At 46.6% G+C, this 22,137-nt stretch overlaps 1 protein-coding gene across 2 annotated transcripts; it reads right to left on the bottom strand.

Annotated features, from left to right (window-relative positions):
• Nucleotides 1-389: 389 nt before the first annotated feature.
• On the bottom strand, nt 390-19,282 carry NFAM1 (NFAT activating protein with ITAM motif 1). 2 transcript variants are annotated; one of them, XM_085569904.1, is made up of 6 exons: nt 18,941-19,282; nt 13,142-13,480; nt 12,027-12,136; nt 9,481-9,582; nt 4,939-5,025; nt 390-2,356 (listed from the first exon to the last, which is right to left on the bottom strand). In XM_085569904.1, the coding sequence occupies exons 2-6, from the start codon at nt 13,386-13,388 to the stop codon at nt 2,297-2,299; spliced, it is 606 nt and encodes a 201-aa protein (XP_085426030.1). In that variant the 5' UTR covers nt 13,389-13,480; nt 18,941-19,282; the 3' UTR covers nt 390-2,296. The 2 variants fall into 2 exon arrangements, with proteins under 2 accessions (XP_085426030.1, XP_031363150.2); XM_031507290.3 differs by lacking the exon at nt 18,941-19,282 and adding an exon at nt 15,515-17,936.
• Between the last annotated feature and the right edge of the window lie 2,855 nt (nt 19,283-22,137).

Here is a 22,137-nt window from a genome sequence, read left to right as displayed (position 1 = left end):
CAGCAACCCACACCCCAATTTAGACAAAGTTTGGCACACAGCCCAAATCCTCACATTTGCCAGTGTTTCTTAGAAATTTTTACTTTTCATTTTATTGATCAAATCTGGTATGATTCTTTCATTACTTTAGCACTGACTGTTCTAGAATAGCATTTTCAATTCCAAATACTGTTCTTTCTCTCATGGTTTATTTTAAACAGCTTCAGCTTTTTTAATATATAGAATTGTTCAGGCATAAATGTAAGAAACACACTACTTAAAAAGGTACCAGAAACTCAAGACAAATCAGCTCACTGCAAAAAGAGATCCTTGCCAGGAAATTTCCAGTAGCATCCAGTATTTTTAACATCTATAAAATTTAAAAAACAAAACACAAAGCCTAAGCATCATTGTTTTGAAAGTTTTTACTTTTCATCTAATCCACCAGCATCTGCTAAATATTTTATTGCCATACTGCAACATATTTATAATTCATCTCATCATTTCTTCAAATTTGTTATGGAAAGAAATTATTATACCTGTACAATCCTCTGTAAATTCTTCTGTGAACACAAATTTTTCCTGGTCATATTAGTAAAATGTAAAACTTTTTACTTCAAAAATATTTATAATTGTTGTGATCACTTAACAAATTATAAATGGATCTAATAAGACACACTGTCCATCCATTGCATTTTCTGAAATGAATTCCTCAGTGCTGGGAAGAGAAAAAGCATTTTTCTGTGGTTAAAGAAAGTCCAAATTGCATGTTTGAAATCTTTTCTAATAAAAAGAGCAAAGCAATAAGCGGATTATCTCTTTAAACATAGTATAGGAAGGTTGGAGGCCCCGGAGACATTTTCCACAGCCTCTATCTCTGATACATAGCAACATTATCTTCAGCTAGAGAGGGTCCTATGACCCTGGAGCTCAATTTTAATTTGATCTTCTTCTTTAAAGAAGTTTCTACAATTCCTCTCAAGTTATCCTGCATATTCTTATTTTGGGTTGGTTTTATTTGGTTGTTATTTCGTTGTTGTTTTTTAATATGAGATAAAACAGCCTCAGCTTTTTGATCTGCTGGTTTGATCATCTTATACAGCTATTTAATGTAACTTCTTTCCTATCAGAACCAGAATATGCATCAGCACAAATGGTAGGCAAGTTCCAGCTGACAAGGGAGAAAGAACTTGGTTAGTAAATTCACTTCTAAGGCCTCCCTCCTCCTACCCCCTTTCAGAACTGATCTCCTTGGCCAATAATGTATGGCGGGGGGGGGGGGGGGGCGGGTAAAGGAGCTTTATAATCTCTACAACAGCCAGCTGAAACAAAGGCAAACCGATTTTTTTTGGTGGGGCAGAGGTACCATGCCTGCTCCCACAGAGGCTCAAAATCCCAAGCGATAACAATGCCCACTGCCAAGAAGAAAAGGAAACTGGTGAGCTCCCTCTGGACTTCTGCATGCTGGAGCCTGGCCCCAGACCCGCCTGGCTTTATGCAGCCCCAGCAAGGGAGCTTCCTCACATTCCCACCTCCTTGTTCCTCTTTCCTGTTCTGGAATGGGCGCTGTCACTGAGACAGGTTGTCAGGAAGGGATATTTCTCTGTGTTCCTTTTCTCCACCTTTATCTCGGTCAGCGCATCCAGCCCTTACAGTGTACTGCTGATATTGCTGAAGAGGAAGCATTTTCTTAGAGGCACTGATTTGAGTCACCCGAGGAAGGTCGCAGTAGGCATCTGTGACTACTTGATGGGATTAGCAGATTATCAGAAAGCCTGTCTGCTCTGGGGTTCCTGAGAAAGGGAAATGGGCAGCTGGATGCTTGGATCTGATTAAACTATGCATGAAGTCCTGTTGGCCATTTCGGCAAAGCCGCAAGCACAGAGTCAGATGGGCGGCTGCAGGTCAGGATCGGAACATCAAACCAGCAAGCAGGGAAATCTCTGGATTGTCCTGCCACTTGCAGAGGATCAACAGTAAAGTATTTCAGCTGAGGCAGGTGAGAGAAACCTTCACAGATTGCCCATTCCCAGAATAAGTGCTTGACAAAAGCAGCTTTTCTTTTGCATCAAACAACTTTGCTGCAAAATAGCCTTGTTGCATCAATGCAGACTGAGCCCCGAGGGATTTTAACAGATATATTCTGTTGTTAATGAAGGGCAGTTTAGAAGGGACAAGGGGCTCACAATTCCCTCGTGGTTGTGCTCTGAAGTCAGTGTGGATCTCTCCATGTATCTGCATCTCATCAGGGATGTAAAAGAGTAGCTCTGCCATACAGAAAGATGTCTGGTCCACATAGGGTCAGGAATCTTCCCTGTTAGATATTCTCATACAATGTATCAGAGGATTCTTCTAGAGTTTCTTGCTTCTTAGGTGTCTGCAGAATGATGAAAAGGAGAAAAAAGAAATGAAGGGAAATTATTCAAAAGATGATTAATTAATTCTTAATAAGCAGACGTTCTGTTAGAAATGGCTATAAGTGATCTGCTGAAACAGAAGCCACTACAGTGAGAAATGCTGCTCCACCAGAGACTAAAGTGACTAATCCAGCCCAAGGGATAAAGATGCCTCCTTTACTAGTCACTCTTCCCCAAAAAAACTGTCAGACAGGGAGGGGAGGGGAAATTGGACTCAGTAAGAAAATAAATCACTTGGGATTCTGTGAAGGAGGAATTCCCTGACCTCCTCAATCCTGTTTCTTCAACAGTCGAGTCTATTCCTCACGACCGTTCCTTGTGTAGACAAGGCGCTGACAGACTGATATTTTAAGTGCTGTGTGGCACAGGCCTGCTGTAAGCAAGGTTACACAGCAAGCAGCTAAAATGCCACCGGCTGAACTAAGCCCTACCTACACTAGCATTTTCTCTGTTGCCACCACCAAAGGGAAACACTACAAAAGTGCTGAGTGGAGGCACCCCCAAAGCATGCGGGATTAACCCCTTGCTATCCAAACTGGGCTAGAGTGACAGCATGCAAATGCTTTTTTCCTGAGGCTTTCTGCCCTACTTCCCTTTACAGCTTCCCCTCAATTGTGCAGCCTCCCGCAGCAAGAGTTGGGCTGGACCCTCTGAAGCACACTGAGTTCAGCAATCTCAGCTCCCACTCACAGGCCAAACCCACTGACCCATAAGTCTCACTCTTACGGAAAACATCCTCCTATATTCTGGCAAAGACAGCTGGAGGATAAGTATCTCAAGTGGTCACAGCCCAGGATGACTGAGGAAAGCTGATCAAACTGCTTCCAACCATAGTAGATAGTGCAAACTCTCCAGTGCTGAGCTCATGGGATCCATGCCACTGACACTTCCCTTCCTCCAGACCAGCACAAGAACTGAGGACACTTGCTGTCTGCTCACAGTGTGAGGGTTCATCCCATCCCCTCTCTGCTTTCTTCTCCTCTCTTTCTCCCATCTCTGCTTTGACCTCTACTCCACCCTGGCCAAGGCTGACAGTGCCAGACCCATTCACACACAGATGTTCCTCTGCTGTTGCTTTGTTGCTGCTCTGTTTTACAGACCCTCTGTCCCTCCAAGCAGCAGTTGAATGGTGTGGGCCACACACAAGTAAATCAGCACAGCCTAGACAGCTCTCTTGTAGGGAAAAACCCCACACATACTTCATCTTACCATCCAGACTGAATCATTTCAGAGGGAGCAGCTGGTAAAGGTATACAGAAAAACAAACAGGATCAGAAAGAGAGCCCCTATCCAAATAATTCAAAATGCAGCAAAACACAAATGCAGGGATGCTGTCTTTTCCAGTGCACCATATAAGACAAGCCCAAATAGATCAACCCATCCTTCCCCTCAATAATCAGGAACCTGCCACTGCTATTGCTACTACTGCCATGGTGGTGACACAGCAGTAACTGCAGGAGGCCAGTGGCCATTGGGACCAGATAACACAACAAATAGCTCTGACACAAAGGGGGCTGCTTGATTTTAGACCACCTTTTCCTAAAATGTGGGAGTTGTGAAAACATCTCGGACACATGTCCTTCATGAAAGAGAAGGCTGGTGCAACCGAGGAAACTCTCCCCAACAGAACATTAATAGGAGAGAGCAGCAGATGTTTTCCAGGAACATCTACTAGCATTGGAAGAGGATATATTTTTTTAAGCAGATAACAGGTCTTGAGAAGAAAAGAAAAATTAGGTTCTGAGGACAGGAAGGAAATGTTTCCTGGGGTGCCTGGTGCAAGTTTTATCCATATGAAAGAGCTGATGCCTACCAAAGGCAGGGTAGAAGGCTGTGTGAGCCTCTGATCTGCTTCATGTGGCCCCCACAACTGATTTACACCTGCATATTCCTAGTTGCTTCCATTTTCACTATGAGGGAATTTAGTTCCTTGTCTCTCATCATTCTCAGCCCAACAAGAAGATCCAAGTCCACAAAATACCCACAACTGCCTTTTCTTGAGCACCAGAGCTGACAGCAGAGATTGTACAAGCCCAGCCTCTGCCCAAACCATCTTAGCTTCTGCTACCATGAAATGGCTCTCAGGTGCTTAATGCTGGTGAGAGGAAAGTTGTGTTCAGGGTTTGCTGTTGGTGCACAGTTTCCTTCAGCCCAGAGAATGTCTCAGCTGCCTAAATAATCTGGAAGGGGCAATAACAGGACCAGCACCTTCCCAACTTTCCATGAATGCCCATCTTGTTCAGAGGGAGCAGTGATGCCAAACCCCTCAGTGCCTTTCAGCACACGTCATACAGCAAAACATCTGCACAAAACTGTGAGCGCCAAAAGTGGTAGAGCTGCAGGGGCCAGGGTTCTGCTGAAAGAGAGAAGAGAGGCTACATGTGCAGCCCAGCTTCTGAGTGCATGCCACATCTCATTTTCCCCTTTTGGTGGGACTGCAAACACATTTACTGCCTGCTAGGTCGTGAGACTATGTGGGGTTTCTTCCCCCAGGTGCCCAGGGCATATGGGAACTTTCCAAGAACATGACCCTGGCCCTTACCTTCCTTGGAGGATTCTTTCTGTGTGATGGGTTGTTTGTGTTGTTCTCGAGGCTAGAATAGACATCAACTTGCTGCACATCCAGGCTCTGCACAGAGAGAGAGAGAAGGCGTCAAATCAAATACTTAGGTTTAAAAAAACTAATTACCCACTGGGTTGCTCCCCATATCATGCCTGACATTTTTTAGGGACCCCTGCCATCTCTAAAATTTTTAAGTTCCTGACCTTAACTTGGGCAAACTTGGGCAAAAGAAAATCCTTTTCCCCTGAAGTCCCTACAGTGCAGCTGCATCATCGTTTTTTCAGGCTTACAGAGACAGGCCTTGATGTGGCCTACCCTGTGTAAGGCAGTGGAGAAGAATGCCAATGACCCTGCCTTCCTCTGCTCCAAAATTGTGCCAGAATGTAAAGTTGTGCACCAGGGTGACCACAGGTAAGAGGCAGTGCTCTGCACCACCCAAGACTGTTTAGGTGCCTGACAACCACAAGTTCTTGTTCATGATTATTCTGGGGACAAAGGTGAGACAACAGGAGACGCTGGGGGTCCTGAAGCACAGAAGCTGTCGAAAATGAACACAATATCTGCTTATTGTGTTTAAATGAACACAATTCTGTTTATAGTTTGTTGGGTTTTTTTTCAAGCCAGAACTCTCCTTTCTTCTTTGAGTAAACAAAGAATAATAAAAAAAATCCATATGCTCCCAGGCCCTCAAACATGGTCCCACTCAGCTACAGAGAAACACACACACCCCCTGCATGTATATGCACTCGTTGTCCCCCAAGTAATTGTGTCACAGGAGATGCATGTCAGTTTGAGTGATATTCCAGATCTGCCTGAAGGATCAAACATAACAATCATGAGGACTTTTCCATGTGTGTTTCAAGGATGACAGCAGGTTGCCAAGGTGGCTGTTTCTCTGGCAACAGGAAGATGGGAGGAGCTCTGGCAGCAAGAGGGGCAGATGGTATTAGTGGAGAGAGCAAGACACCCTGTAATGCAGTGAGAAGGATGAGTAAAACATGGAGGCTTCATTGGGGGCTGCCAATTACTTGAACCCTCATAATTTCATGCAGAGTTGCAAACTCTCAGCCATGGCCAGCAGGACAGTGCTTTGAACAGGGACAGAAGATACAGAAGCAGCACTGGGGAGTGAGTCTTAGAATAAACAGGCACTACGACATGAGTTGGCCACAGTGAATGGCTCTCACATTCCCACTGCTACTCTGGAAAAAGCCAGATTATTTCACCTGTCTGCTTCCTGCTCCCAAAAACCTGCTTTGCCTACTCAGACTCCCACCATTTGCACATGCACATGTGCACACAGAAAATTCTACTTCCCCACACTCATTTTCAATTCCCTTTGTGATACTCACAGTGAGGACATAGTCTTGTGTGCTGAGCTTCCAGAAGCCTGGCTCCATATCCCCTTGGCAGGACAGGCAGCCTCTTTCTCTACTCCACTCTGAAGCTACTTGCAAGTAAGGTGTTTAACTGACAGAAAAGATTCCCTTCCTTCCACATGCCTTCTTCCCATGCAGGCTGTTAACAATGCTGGTCTTTTTCTGGTCAGTTGGAGAGCTGGTGTCTCCAGCCACCATTTGCAAGTTAATTACTTTTACTTGGTCACTGATCACCTGCTACAGTCACAGTGAAGGCACACAGGCCACTTTCTTCCCTGCTGACAGATGCTTTCCTATCCCTGAGCAGCCTCCTGTCTCCCTCACACCTGGAAAATCTCCTGTGCTCTGGAACCTAACTGCACCTGCACTGCAGGAGCTCTGTTTGCTGCTTAAAAAGGCTTGTTTGAAGTGTAAACCAGATGAGGCAAGTCCCTCAGATTGTTATTTCCAAGCTGCTCATTAACTGAGCAGCTAAGCTGGAAGTCAGAGGATATACAGGTTTGGTTCTGGGCAGTGCAGTGAGGTAGAGCTACTCTACAACTGTAGGAGGACAGAGAGGTCAAGGAAGGCAGTGTAGAGAGAACAAAGTGGGTTCCCAGCTGCCCCCTTATTACCAGCCTTTTTGCTACCTTGTATGCTTTTCACTGCATACCCCCCACCAGGGACCACAAAATACATAGTGGCACATGGAAGAGCCACTGGGGAAGGTATTTTCTCCTAGAAATGTTCAGTAGGACAGCTTTGCAGAAGGCGTGTTAGGACTCTTCCCACACCAGTGATAAGCCTTGCTACCATGTAGGATAACACAGAGCATTTAATGAGTTGTGCCAGCCAGTTCCAACAGCATCTGTTACTTTGATGTCCAGTGCTGCGTCCTCTTGCTTCTGCTCCCAGCTTCAGACCTGCAAGGACACTGCACTTCTCTAGCCTCACCTTTCTCCAAACTCCAACCTCTTGCTTTCCTGACCAGATAGCATAGCTAGCATGTGCTGCCCTCCTGTCTAGCCCCTGATCTCTGACTTCCTTCTTTATGTCATCACTGGGAGTTACTTCTCACTTGTTCTTCCTTTTTTTCCTTGCCTTAGATTACCCCAATGCTGATCAAAGATTTTTCCCATCCCCATGAATTAAGCACTGAGTTCAACACCCACCAATAGATTTTCACAACTCAGTTTCAAACAGTTTGCAGGGCTGATTTTACACCATGCAGAGTCCCAACAAAATTGAGCTGTGGGGCACCAGATTTATTATTCAAAAGAAATAAGGTTTGTCAACTTTCTATCCCCTTCATCTGTCCTGAGGGCCCATCCAATGCAAGTTTCAATCCCAGGGCTCCCACCCTCTCTCCTCCTGTGCCCATTATGCCTTGCAAGGCTGTGCTCGCTGCTTTCCACATCACAGCCCTGCTCTCAACAACAGGAAACTCCCATGGGCAGACTCATACACCCCAGCATGCAGGAGATGGTCCCAGGCTCTTTGCAGCCCTGCCAAAGAGGGCCAAGCCACCTGCCCTGCACACCGGGCTGGCCAGGAGCCCTGAACAGCTGGTGTGTGGTTAACAGGCTTCACAGGAAGGCGTCTTGGGCCAGGTCCATAGGGCTCCTGCAAGCACAGGGGCTCAGCCAGCTCCTGGGATTGCCTGTGCCTAAGGCTGGCTCTGCTGGCTTGCTGTAAGTGGAGCCTGAACAGAATAACATGATGAAACATGTAATTAAGATGGAGCTAAGGATGCATGACGAGGCCGACTGAGCGAGAAATGGATTTGATTTTTTTTTTGTCTCCTTGCAGAAATCATCCACTTCAGCAGGAAACTACCCATTCGGATTTTTATAAGCCTGAATTAGAAAGAAATTACTTGATACAAATGAAAAGGTTTATAACCTACAACCTCCTTTACCAAAGCATTGCCTTTTGCCCAGAATAAACATATCACATACAATACACAGTGCTCTCTTTTAAACTGCAACTCCAAAAATTAAAGGGGCACAAAATGGTGCCCCCCTCCCCACCCAGAGTAAGAATGAGAAGGGGCAGGCCCATCCTCTTGTAGGTATCTGCCACTGATCAGGTCTCCTGCCTCCCTGGCAGAACTTTGCTCCTCTCTGTAGTACATTCTTCAGAGCTTCACTTTGTTTAGTCTAAATGATTTAGTTTTAATGCAGCAAAGCTCACAGGTTGTCCTTGGAGAGACTTTTCCAGCCCTTATAGACCTCACAGACAGAAACGTTTCCTAATATTCAGTCAACATCCTTCTCTACTAATTTCATTTTATTCTTCCTCGTTGGTCCCACAGGTCACAAATAAAAAAACAAAAACAACAAACCCTTCCCTTAGTGGAGCAGCCATCCCATGGGAGTAAAAAGAGAGAAAGGAATCCATATAAAATGGAGCTGGACAACAGGTTGTAAATGGGATTAGGAATCATGGTTACTTGAGGTAGCTGAGGTCTAGGTCTGACATTTCAGGGAAGTCACTTCAATCCTACTACCTATGACACTGCAGCTACTGGACTCAAGGAGTGGGAGCAGTTTGGGAAATGGAAAAGGAGATCCTATACAATGAAAAGAGAAATGCTTAAAAAAATAAACTCTTTACTTTCTTCTTGCCCATTTCCCCCTGCTAGCTAGTGTGTCTGCTCAGGACTTCACTGGTCTGTGACACTGACACCAGTGAAGGTGACACAGCAGAGATGAAAACAGCTGGGGTTGGTCAGGGCATCATGTCTCTGCCCCTTTCCTGAGGCATCATTCTCCAGATGGGAAGGGCATGCCCTCATGACACTCTGCAGTACAAAGTGGGGCTGAGAGTCCTTCTTCCTTCCTGACTTTTGGAGACCCTTCTACCTCTTCCACCAGGAACCCTCCCTGGCCCCACACTTGCTGCTCTGTGCCACCGGCAGAGGGAAAGGTGCTGCTCAGCAGGTCATGGGGCAAGGCTTGGGCACTGAGGAGGCCGTGACTGGGACTGGGATGGAGACACACCGAGTCCTGAGAAAAGCTAAGCAGGGCAAGGTCACCAAGACCAGGCTGGTATGAAGGTATTGCTTATGATTCACATCATGACATTGTCTCTACTATGGCAGGGAAAGGAAGGGTTGTACCGTGATGTGGAAGAAGAGATGAAGGGTGATTCTGGTACTCACATCATAGACAGGAGGTGGTAGTGGTGGTGGGCTGGCTGAAGGGAGCTGTGTTTCCACCTTCTGTCTCAGGATATTTGGCTGGTTCCTTCTAGGGCACAACACCTGCTCAGTACAAGACACCAAATGACACATTTGGAGAAAACCACATGTCCCTCCCCAAAGCTAAAATTAATATCAATGTCATATTGAAGCCAGCTGTTTGCACACCTCCTGAATCCTTCCACAAGGAAGAGTGTTGGCAGTGTTTGTACAACACGTGCTGGTTACTTTCCTCACTACATGGTTAAGTGTAGAATCTAGTGACTTACACTGGAAAGGAGAACTGGGCTTTGTGTGTACATATAAAGAACTTTCACCACAGAAACCTTACTAGCTGAAAGGTGTAAATATTGAGCAGCACAAAACAATGCTAAAGCAGGGCACTGGTCATAGTGCAGAGAGGAATTTCAGAGAGGCAAAATGCAATTACTTTTATCAGGATTTGGCAAGTAAGCTTTTCCTAATACAGAGAGTCTACAGAAGATCATCAAACAACCATTAATGGTGACATCTAGTAAGTGATGAACAAGTCCAGCATAGAGTTGAAAGAAGAAGGTCCTTTCGTCTGAATGTTTCTTGCATCAGATGAGTTGTCCTTGAACACATTCCATTCACACACATACGGGTTAGCCCTGCTCAGCAAGCAAGAGAAGAGGCAGAAAAAGCAGAAGGCTTTGCTAAGTATCTCTGTTCTAATTCAGAAAGAAGTGGGATGATTATATTCACATCACATGAAAACGACAAACTGCTTTCCAGTCCATTAGTAACTAAGGAGGATGCTAAATAGCTTCTCTTAAAGATAAACATTTTTAAACCAGCAGGTCTGAGCAAGCTGTGGTGAGAAATATGGGCTGTGTTCTGCAGGAGGGCAAATGTAATGACTGCACAATCTCTTCAGACCCCAAGGAGAGGCCATAAGTCTGAGATTCACTGGCCCACCTCAAAACCCAGAGATGCCAATTGGTGAGTCATGACAGTGCCTCCCCATCTCACCCCCACAGAGACACTCTAGGCAGAGATGGGGGCCTGTCTCTAGCTGACTCCCTTTGCCTCTTACACTCCTTCCCCCACATCAGACTGCCTGCAAGGTAAGTCTCACGAGATTAGCCAGGCTGCCAACTGCTGCTGTTCTGTTTTCAGCCTCATGATCTCTGACTGTGTGTGCTGAAACCTGATCCTCTTCGGAGTCGAAGGACTGTACACGCAGCACAGCCTCCACATAAAAGAGCATGCAGAGAGTCTGCTGTTGTGGTGGCGGAGAGCAGCTTCAAGGAATTATGGGGCATACTCTACCTAGAAACCAACAATCCCAAATTCCATTCTAGAAGATGTAAGGGTATTTTTAAGCCAGTCTGGAGATCTCTGGAAGAATGCAGATTATGCTATTGGAACATCTGAGGGGTGGCAGTACTAGAAGCAGTTGTTTTCCCCAAACAACAGGGATTCCAGTATCATTACTACAGATGGTTTCTCCATAGGGTCCATCTCATCCAGATCTTCTAGCTCTGCTTTTGGCTTTTCTTCTCTCACTCTTCAAATCCTTTCTTCCCCTCTTTTGGCATCCCCTTTGCTCTCAGCTTCCTAGATTCCCCTTCCTTACCCAGGAAGTCCCAACCTGGGACACTAGTCTGCTCACCCAAGGGGCTCTGGCTATCCAGTCTTAACACCCTTCTAGTGCTTCTTCACTCCAGATTCCAGTCCCAGTTTCTCCCCAGACGCTCATTCTTCCAGCCTCACAGAACCACTGATAATGGAAGGTGTCCCTGAGATTGTATAGTCCAATCCTTGTCCCTTTATCTTTTTTTCTTTTTTTTTTTTTCCCTAGTTTTTTGTAATTTTCACACAGGATTCTTTGCGATTCCTGTCCTGACCTTCCCCTCTCACTCTGTCTCTTAATGTTTTCTCTGCCAAACAGATGTCCAAGGCTTTGGTCCCCATCCCCATCACAGTACAGAGTTTTTTTGCTGTGGTACCCAAGCTCAGGAATGCAGCTGCAGTTTCTTTGATAGAGTAACCTCCATCTTGAAAGAGGATTAGAAATAGGGAAAGTCCTATCAGGGTTGTAAAAGATTTGCTTGAGTGCACAGGACATTACTTGTCTAACTGGCCCCTTAACAGGGGTTTTAGACAATTGAACTGGTAAATTGACATAAGGCATGACTGAGTATGCGCAGACTGCAATTTTCCAAAATCCCAGCACAAGGCCACATCTCCTTGAATATTTTCACAGCCAGCACACTGCTAGTGTGCCTTCTTACCCTGTGTCAAATCCTTGCCCTAAAGCAGAGCATGGTGTAGTCAAAATGATTGCCAGAATTTCTTTAATGGGCAAATCACTTACTGGTTTTGTCTTTCCTATCATCTTTTCTTCTCAGAAAAACTGAACTTAAGAAAATAAACTGCATCAGACACCCAGCATGGAGACTTCCAATTCAGCTCAGTTAGAAGTAAATGGAATTAATTCCTAGAATACATCAGGTATTACTTTTTATTTGGTTATTACTTGCCTTTCTTTTCCACAGAAGCAAAGCTGTTGCAGTGATGCTCAATACAGCAAGAAGAACAGTAAGGGTAATGAGGATTTCCCACTCATAAGAGGTATTTATATATCCCGTATCTGTAAGAAAGAAGGCAAAAAGTTCACAGTGTGAGTGGAAACTACAGCCCTGCTGTATTTTTAATCCTGGAAAAAGCCTTGAGAAAACTAAAATACAGGAGATACAGAATATGGTGGCAGAAATGCACACACCCTTCAAAACATACTCTGAACAGAGAGCAGGGTGCAGCTGCAGAATCACACAGAAGATGCAAGGTATAAGCAGCTCCACTTCATAGATAGAGGTGATATGAGACAAGAAATTTGGTAGATAGAGGCTGGCAAAGGTCTTTTGTGATAGGAGCAAAAAGACAGATGTTGGAATGCACACAGGTCACACGAACTGGGAGGATGAGTACTCTAGGCATCCTCTGACCAGTGTCACAAAGTTACTTCATCACAGCTCTTTGCATTTACATTAACAATTTCTTGATATCCAACAGTCATTAATGCACATCCAGCCAGTCAGCAGCATGCACATCCTTATCACTTTTCTTTAACATTCCTCTTACATTGCATCAAGCTTTCCAGTGCTTTCTAGTGTGCTCATTAACAGACCAACCAACTCCCTGTACCAAATGGAAAAGAGGGAGGCATGTCAGTGAGGCCATAACCTGTTTGTGAGTCCCTAAAACTGAGAATGCTGAACCTGTACATGTGATAACAGCAAGCACCCTTATCAGCTGCCTCTGTCACACCGCTGAAACCACGCTGTCTCCTGAACACTGACACCTAAAAGCACTGTCTGACCCAGTGCCCAGGCTCCCTGAATAGATCCAGATTCCCATGTGGCAGGGCAGATATAAATTACTGCCTCTTCATGTTCCCATCTATACATTGGGAACAACAGAACACCTGTGCCAAGTGCATTTCAACTCTGATGGCAATTAGTATTAGGCATAAAGCATTATTCCTACCTCACTTCACAGCATGTGTGGATAGAGAAAAAGAGCAAAGATCAGGTTTCCATAGCCAGATACAGCTGATTTTTAACCTCCTGACCTTCCTTTCTGGTTGTTCACTTACCTCTAATAAGGACAAACACTCCCTTTCCCATTTTTTGGATATCATTCCATATGACCTTGCAGTAATACGTGCCAGTAGAAGAGGTGTTTTCAAGTGGCATGATTCTGTAGTCATAAGATAAGGCAGCAGTCTTATTCTCTTCTCCAGAAGGAATGACTACGTTTTCCAACCTACTATAGATAGATGTCTTCTGATCCAGTGAATTAATCCAGTAATAGGAGATTGAAAATTTGGTGTACTTCGGCATGTAAGGGAAGATGACTTTACAGGGAATGGATATTCCTTCCTTGAGCAAGGCAACCTGGATTGGAGGTTTCTGCTGTACATCGACATTTCCTCCTGTAAGGGTAATAACTGTTAGCAGAAACCTAACCTCACTTTTAGTAAGGAGAGGACAGCTGCCCCAAAGACAGGATCACTCTGAAAATAACCATACACCAGGAAGCATGCCTGTAGCATGCAGTGTTGGCCCTTGTCAGAAGCTGAGTGATTCAGAGCATGTGCCCTGTGTGATCTGCCACCTCTCTTGGGTAATTGCTGTCTGATCCATGATAGCCTGCTGCATTCACAGGCTTCCCCTTTTCTCTTGTGAGCTCCTCCATACAACAGCAGCACACAGAAAGACAGGAAATTAAGCAGGAAGTGAACTGATTTTGCAGTGGTGTATGGACATATTTACAGCAGGTGAATAGAAAGCAATTTTCCAAGATAAATGCTAGCTGGACATCTCCTGAGTATAAACCTTGGGAATCTACATGGGGCTGTGTGATGGCTCTGGGGCAGCGAAGGTGTTGTATGCAAGCAAGTGTTATCAGTGGGACTGTATATTTCTGAAAAGCAAGTGAGGAAGGAGGTGGCATATTCCACATAGGGGCCAGCACCAAGGCCGTGAGAAATAAATAAATCACTCCAAACCTTTGCTGCTCTAAAATGGGAGCAAAGCACAAACCTCAATGTTAGTTACAGGAACTATCTGCAGATCTTAAGTGTTCATACATAACAGTATCTTAGGCAGAGATGAGAGCAGGCCCTTCATATGCTTCCTCCTAATACATACATGGCAGTTTAAAGTGATCTATCAGTGTAACTCAATAGACAATTATATCAGAAGTTAAAAGAAGGGACAAATAAGATGAGGAACCACACCACAGTTCACTCGCTGTTTTGTTTAATAAGAAGAAAAGAACATAAGAGTCAGCCACAGGCTAGTAAGGAAGCTGGGGTACAGGACTTCTTTGGTTCCCAGCCAAATCTGGGTTTGATATCAGGCAGTCTCTGGATCTATTTATTTGTCAGCTGATATAACACCACATATAAAGCAACTTAAGAGGAGGCTCTTTGAGAAAGGGAACTGGAAACTTATAAGTCTACTCACAAAATGAAGGATTCTTTCAGAGACATGAAAAGAGAAGAGGGAAAAAAGGCTAGAGAGAGAAAGTAGGGGATGGGCAGGCTTTTCCATTTATGCTTTTGATGGGATTCCCTGGAGTTCTGCATCTATGAACAGGCTCATAACAAGGTATTAAAGCTGTCCCAGAGCACAGCCAGGCTTGCTTTTCTGTCACCATGGACTAACGCTGCATCACAACGGCAGCGTCACCTCAGCACAGCGGGAGCTGGCATTGGAAAAGTCAATTCAGGCTTAGCACTGCTGAGTGCTGAGCGCTGAGGATTTGTGGTGGGGGACAACAATGGAGAGGGGGCACAGCTACTGCCCAGAAAAGACTGCTGGGAAGTACCATATGTTAAGAAAAATTCTCTACAGATCACATAGCCAGGGACAACAGCTTGACAATAAAGAAGAGCTTAGGTTACAATGCCAGAGAAAGGTTCTTGGCTGTAAAAGCAACTGAGATACAGTACAGTCCTCAGGGACATGCTCAGGCCTGTGTACACTAGTTACAATATTATGGAAAGGTAGTAACAAAATCCTGCAGACACTGTGGGAGTGATAACTCAAGTGTTTTATTCTGGGCCATATTTTTCAAATCATTCATCATCCTTCTCGTCATCTCTACATAGTGGAACACACATGAATATAATTTCTATATAAGATACAGCTAAGCACTACTGTAACAAAAGAGAGGAGAGATCCATCTTCTCATATTATCCCAGAAGCCACTAGGTTGAAAAGAACATACCAAGGAAAAAGCTAAGACATTTTATTTAGGTTATCTAACCCTTCTCCCATGTTCCCCCTTTCTTGAGAATTCACTCTCTTAGCTTTGAAATGCTTAAAAGACAGAAATAGCAGCAGCGTGCAAATTCCTAGAGGGGATCTCTGGAAATTAGCAAAAGATAGCAGCTGGAACTGCTCTAATATGCAAAACATGAGAGTAAACAAAAGGAATTAAAAAGAAAATATTTGTTTACCTCCATACTGAAGCAACCAAAGAAACAGGAAGATGACTTTTAGATTTGGGATCATGATGGGGGGGTCAAAGGCTGTAAGAATCCAACCAGAAACAAAGATCCCAAAGGCAAAGGAGGTGGGGGTTTGTCAGGTATTGTCATGCCAAGGCAGCTGGTTGATCGCCTCCTGTTTGCGAAGCGACAGGCGAGTTGTACACACACTGCATTTGGCAAGCAGTTCCTGGCAGACACAACCTCTTCTGCTTTTTGGTCAGACTCCTCCCCACACCAGGGTTGACTTCTCTGTACAACAACGATGGTGTTAGACCCACTAGCGGGTGTCCAAAGACTAAACCAGAAGCACTTCAACACACAGAGTTTGCTTCCTGATGACTGTAAAATATCACATGCATTTGCAGCAAACTGTCACCTTCCACAAAGCATGGGATCACCTGTTTTGCCTTCAACACAGAAAACCAGTACACGTATGAATAGTTGTACAGAGCAAAGGCTCTACTGTACCCCTGACTCCACAAAACAGCCCTCTACAGCCAACTTCTCCAGTAGGTCCCTTGAGAGGAAGGCACTCGCATCCACAAAGTGAGAACAGCCAGACAGCGAATTCATCCCAACAGCTGGACCGTTTCAGATCTACACCATGCTGGCTCTGAATCAGCTTCACAATGTAGGCAAGCTTTAAGTAATCTATTGTAGGCAAATCTAAGGAGAGCCCTTTGAAAAAGAAAAACCACGTTTTGTGGGAGGCTCCTGCCGCCTATACTCATGAAGAGTCTTTGATTTTCAATGAAAAGCTAAGACATCTGCAATGCAACAGCTGAGCAGCATCTGACTCATAAAAACTTCAGTGGGTGAGAGGTCTTCACTTCTCTTTAGACAGCTTCCTCCTTTCACACTTCTTGCACTGTCCACAAGAAAGCACTTTACTGCAACTTCAAGGGTGCCTATTCACATGGGGTGCTGTGCTGCAGAGGTGGGGGATGGTCATGTGGGGAAAGACCTAAGGCAGCAGATGAACCTGTAAGCTTCACGTATTCAAAAGCACTATCAGGTGTTTTATGCCTCTAGACTTTGTAGGAATGAGGTTTACTCCGAACAACATTTGGTTTACAGCATTTTTCCTCCTGTTCAACCTGGGACAGGCCCCCAGGAGGAAGGGGTCTTGACACAGGGGGAGGCATGTAGCTGCATGACACCCAGGGATGACTCCAGTACCTCTCTGAGAGCCCTGACAGATGGGGAGAGGAGAAAGTGGTTTTGTGCGGCTCTGCAAGGCTGGTGCAGCAGCTGCACTCCTCCAGGGAAGGTTTAGCTCAGATTAGCCAAAACCAACTCCTCTCCCCAAGACATGCTGATGTGAGCTGCACGGGGCTGGTCTCAGCTGGAAATCACTCCTCACAGGTCTTAATGCTGAGCAGCAAGGACAATCAAAAGCAGTAACAAGACACTTGGGGCCCACTTGGTATTTCAGATATGGAGGCACAGATCAGGCAGTTGTGGCTCTGGGGTCACAATGGTATTCAGAAGCCTTTCTCAGGCCTGAACGGCATCTCAAGGTACTTGGGGCAGGGAGAGAGAAGGAAGCAGAGGCTCACTACCTTCCTGTGGAAGAACTCCACTGAATAGTGAAGGCTTCCTCAGCTCCTATATCATGCTCATCCCCATGGTAGCACACAGCTTTGTAATTTCCAGTATTGATGTATTTCTAGAGGACAGAACATGCTGCTCCTGCCAGTGATGTGTTTTAACTGTTATCAGCATTTATCTGCTTCAGGAATTCAGGGTGATAAGTGGATTAAGTGTGGTAGGTTTGTAGGGCTGCTAGGTCAACATCATCCTTCCCTCCTTTCTGTTCTCTTCCTATAAACAATCCTGTTGCCACTCAAAATACCAAGTCCTAGAAATATCGCTGTCTGGAATTAAAAAAAAAAAAAATTCTAGTATTTCAAAAGAGATCACACATAAAACTCAGCTGTGGGATTAAAGGCACAGCCAGGCCAGAAATACATTCACTGCTGGGATTTGCTATGGTAGAGCTCACTGAAAAGAAATGGCTTTGAAACGACTACCCAGCAGCTATTAACTGCGAGACAGGATGACATTCTGTTCCTTAGAGCCTAAAGGGAGCCTGAATCTTTGAATGTTAAATTCTAATTCAATTTGGTCTGGGGATTCTGAACTGAGTTTTAACCCTGGAGACATAAATGGAAGAAAGATGAGGAAAAGCTGGGGAGCTGCTATTACCAGCCAGTAGCAGGACTGAATGGATCACCCCAAAACTTAGGTGGAACTAACCAGGATACCTGTGCCAAAGGAAATAAATTAAGAAGCTCCAAAGGAATGGGTCATTGTATGACCTTCATTCATGCATTATACAGTACATTGGTGCATGTGAGCCAGTCCCTACAGTATGATGAGAACAGCCTGGCCAGTTGTAAACTCACCACCCAGGACCTGTATGGCTTGGTCCTTCTTTTGATGCAGTGAATGCTGACACTTCCTGAAATTAAATAGAGGATTGGGTAGATTCAAGGCAGTTTCTGCTTGTAATTGAAAAGTGGATATTAATTTCACTCAAGCACTTTAAAAAGCCCACAATAGTGGCCAGTATTCCCAACAGTGAGGAAAAGCACGTTGTTCCGGAAGGCTTGAACAACAACTTCGGGCAAGTACTGCACCTACCAGAAGTGCCGGTTCACAGCTGTGTCCAATGTACACCCACAAGTCAAGGCACACACACACACAAGCCCACACATGCCCCCACAGCCAACTCCAGGGAAAGCATTAATTCAAACAAAAAGGCTGCTGCTAGCCAAGGCAAAAGCAATGCTGCAGAGACCACAACAAAGCCTCTTTATTGCTGAAGCGTTTAACACCACAACCATCCAAAAGAGAAACACCACTTGGCACACAGAAAAGCTGCAGCAGCTCAGCGAGCCTGATTGCACAGAGCGCTTCAGAGCATTCCCCAGCACAGCAGCTCTGGGTTTGCTGCCTTGTCAGAGCTCAAACCCCCATGGCTGGAAAGCCAGCCAGTGGCAACACGTGCACCTCTGAGGATTCACAATCTCTTTGACTCATCTAACCCCAGACTCCAAGGCGTAGAGTTTCTCCCTGTCTGGCAGCAGGAGCGATAGCACAGCCAGCATGAGCAGGACCGTACCCCTGCCAGCATTTTTACTGCTGTTGTGTGGAGTGCCTCTCAGCAGGGCTGGATGATGCTGAGGTAAAAGCTGCCAATGCCCTCACTACATTTCTACCACTGAAATGCTGTAGGGAAGATAATTATCAGTGACTTGATGGGAAAACAGAAAATTAGAGGTGTTGACACCACCATGGGGAATGGAGGGGACAGTTCTCTAAATCCTTTTCATCAGCAAAACAAGTCTGCCTCAGAAATCACCTACTCCTGCTTTTTTCTCTGCTCACCTGCTGGAAGGATTCCCAGGGACTAAGTTACCACCACAGGCCTGACGCACTCTCAGAGCCGTGCCTCGGCCTCGCGGCGAATCCCACCCGTTCTCCTTCACTGGCTCCTGCGGCCAGCGGGAATTCGCCTGGTGGGAGAGCTTTGCCTGCTCAGGGTGACGCCTCCCAGAAGAGCATCCACCTGGCCGGGCCTGGGGCTGACGCGAGGCCAGGGCGGAGCGGGTCACGTCAGGGGTTAGCTCTTGTCCCGTCAGCCCTGCCCGGCCCCTGCGGGCGGCCGAGCCGGGCACCGCGGGCCCGGTCCGGCGGGGCGGGCAGGCACGGGCGGCGGCCGCGCCCTCGCCCACAAGATGGCGCCGCCGCCCCGGCCGCCCCCTCCCTCCTTCCGCGCCCGCCCGCCCACCCACCACGGGCCCAGGGCACCGGGGGGCCGGAGGAGATGGAGAAAACGAGCACAACTGGGATCCACTTAAGGCAAAATTAATGCTAATTAACCGTAATCAACAGCTCGAGGAACAACTTTTACTCGGCAAGCAGCAGATACTGCAGTTCGCCCGACATGCACGGGCAGCAGACGGCAGCAGTCGGGGTGTGGAGAAGGAAAAGGAACCGCTGTGCCCAGGGTGTAACCCAGCCCCGCTGTGTCCTGCCCTCGGCGCCGCTCCCTGCGCCAGAGGCCACTGTCCCGCAGCAGCCCAGCCCAGCCCAGCCATCCCCGCACGCCTCTCGCCCCACCGCCGGACACTCCCCTCGCAGCCTCGAGTCCCTTCTGCTGAGCACAGGGAGCTGCCGGCGGCATTGCCTCCAGCCCTGGCACCGCCTCCGCCCTCACAAGCCGTCCCTTCTATGCCCAGGGTGCTCTGGAAACTCCTGCCAGTGCTAGTGAGGAGCAGTTTTATTATCAATGACAATTGTCAGCTTGCAGAGGCCTCTTGGTACCACACGTGGGTGCTTGCCGCCGCAAGCAAAGCCCACATACCTATTTCATGTCACTGACCAGTGATGCTGCATTAGTTAAGGGGCATTAGTTATTGAATTCCAGGATGCTGCATTAGTTGATGGTGTTCAGCTTGCTGTGGTTGCCTCAGCAGGAGCAGGCTCAAAGGAGTGTCCCCACAAACAGCCACAGACTCACACACCTCGACAGCCCCCATGGGAGCATGAGTACGGGAGTAGCAGGCCCACAGCCCTCCCACGGTCACAGGATATGTCACCAGCCCCTCAATGCCACAACCCGAACAGCCCAAACTTTCTCACGTTAGCAGCAAAAATGCTGGGGGTGGGATGCTGGGTAGGAGCAGGGCATGCTGCCAGCAGTGCTCTCCTAAAACAGGAGTCCCTGGGCCCCTGCTTGCCAGCTGCATGCCTTGAGGTGTGCACATCAGGCTCCGAAACTGCTGAGTGCAGGGCTGTGCATCCCCCCTGCTGGGGGTGAAGGGAGGCGGGTGTGCAAGTTTGGCAGGTGCTGGGTCCTGTGCAGGGCACACACAGGGAGGATCATGTTGGACAAGATGGCAGCAGTTGCAAGGGAGCTGCAGGACTAGTTCCTGCCAGCAATGGCCTCGCCAGATGGCCCTTCTGGTCTTGTCTGTGCAGGAAAACTCCTTGGGCCTCAGCCCTGCTTCGAGCCAGCCAGCTGTGCCAACCCCAGCTCCCTGCAGCCTGGCAACAGTTTCTGACTGCCCCCAGGTGCCCAAGCCTGCCCCACAGCTGACTCCAACTCTAAGCTCCTTCCCTCTGAGCTTGTTAGAGTCCCTGCACTCCCTTTCACCCAAACCACCTCATTCCCTTCCCTGCTCTTTCTCTCCCTTTTTTCTGGCTTTTGTTTTTTATTTCTTTTTCCTTGTAACGCCTTCCCCTTTTTTGGTTTCTTTTTGGGACCTTTTCTTCAGCCTGCAGGAGCTTTTCAGCTCAGGACATTGGGAAGTAGAACAGGCAGCACAGCTGCAGTGACCCTAGGAACCAGCATGGACTCCCACAGCAGACACTTGAGTGCACTCACACCCCGCTTTAGATTGGCACAGCTTTCCTCGTGCACTCCAGGCTTCTGCCAGCTCCCAGGAGGAAAGCTGGGAAAGGATTAAGTAGCTAAGTATCTCATTGGCAAGTGAATATATTGTTTTTTCTTTCTATTAATTCCTGAACTTTGCTTTGATTGTGGACTGTGGAGAATATGCAGGCTGATACAGCTGTAATAGCACACCCTCCTAGGGTGGAAAAACATCATTTTGCCACCAGGCCCTATTATGGCTATGAAAACTAAATAAAGGATCCTGGCAAAAACATGTGCTGGAAGAACCACATCTCTGCTAGGATTTTTGCCAATACAGAAATGTGTTTCATTCTGTTTTTCTCCCTAGCTCTGAATTTCCCACCTGCTGTCTACATTCCTGGCTGACAGAACTACAGGACAAGGATTTGTAGTTTTGACCTAATGCAAGAGAAACATCATTGGGTTTTGTTTTTCAAACCCTTACAGACCACTGCTGAGCACATTGGGAGCATCCAAGGCTGCTGCAGGCCATGGGGAGACCTGGGAGGGGTTTTGTGAACCTCCCTGTGGGCCTGGAGGTAAGGCACTGAGCCTGAACCCACTCCAATCCCTCCAATGGAAGGAGGTCTCCTGTGAGAAGATTATGCAACAGTCTCCTTTCCCTGGAGAAGTGCATGATGACAGATGTGGGTCCCACAGGGATGAGAAATGCAAAAAACCCTGGAGTATAAGAGGAAGCATATCCTGTCTGCATGGAGACACAAACCTCAGCGGGAGCAAGTGCATGGAGCTGAGACTACATAGATACCATAGCAGGGTTCAGACACCTTCTTCTGTGACTTATTGTATCTCCACTTGCTCTTTATATATATATATATATGTATACACATGTACCCACATTTTATACCTAGCTACTAATATTGCTGAGGTTTCCCAAAGGCACCCACTCTGTGTCCCTCTACAGCCCAAGCAGCCATGCTGAGCCCCTCTACCACAGCTGGGCCCGTGGTTTCTCCTGCAGACCACTCTCTCCTCACTCTGTACACTCTGGGGAAATCCTTCCCCACCCCAGTACTGCTTCCTTTATTATCTCTGCCCAGCTGTGGTTTATAAGTTGTTTAAATCTTTTCTAGGAACAGATAAAGATCACAGCTACCCAGAATCCAAAAACACAGACAACTTGAAATGTGGTTAGACTCTGCCC

Source organism: Lonchura striata, chromosome 1A (assembly GCF_050655825.1).
Source record: "Lonchura striata isolate lonStrDom1 chromosome 1A, ASM5065582v1, whole genome shotgun sequence".
In the NCBI taxonomy this organism is placed as follows: Eukaryota; Metazoa; Chordata; class Aves; order Passeriformes; family Estrildidae; genus Lonchura; species Lonchura striata.
Note: the sequence above shows the minus strand (reverse complement) of the source record. Positions and strands in the feature narration are given on the sequence as shown.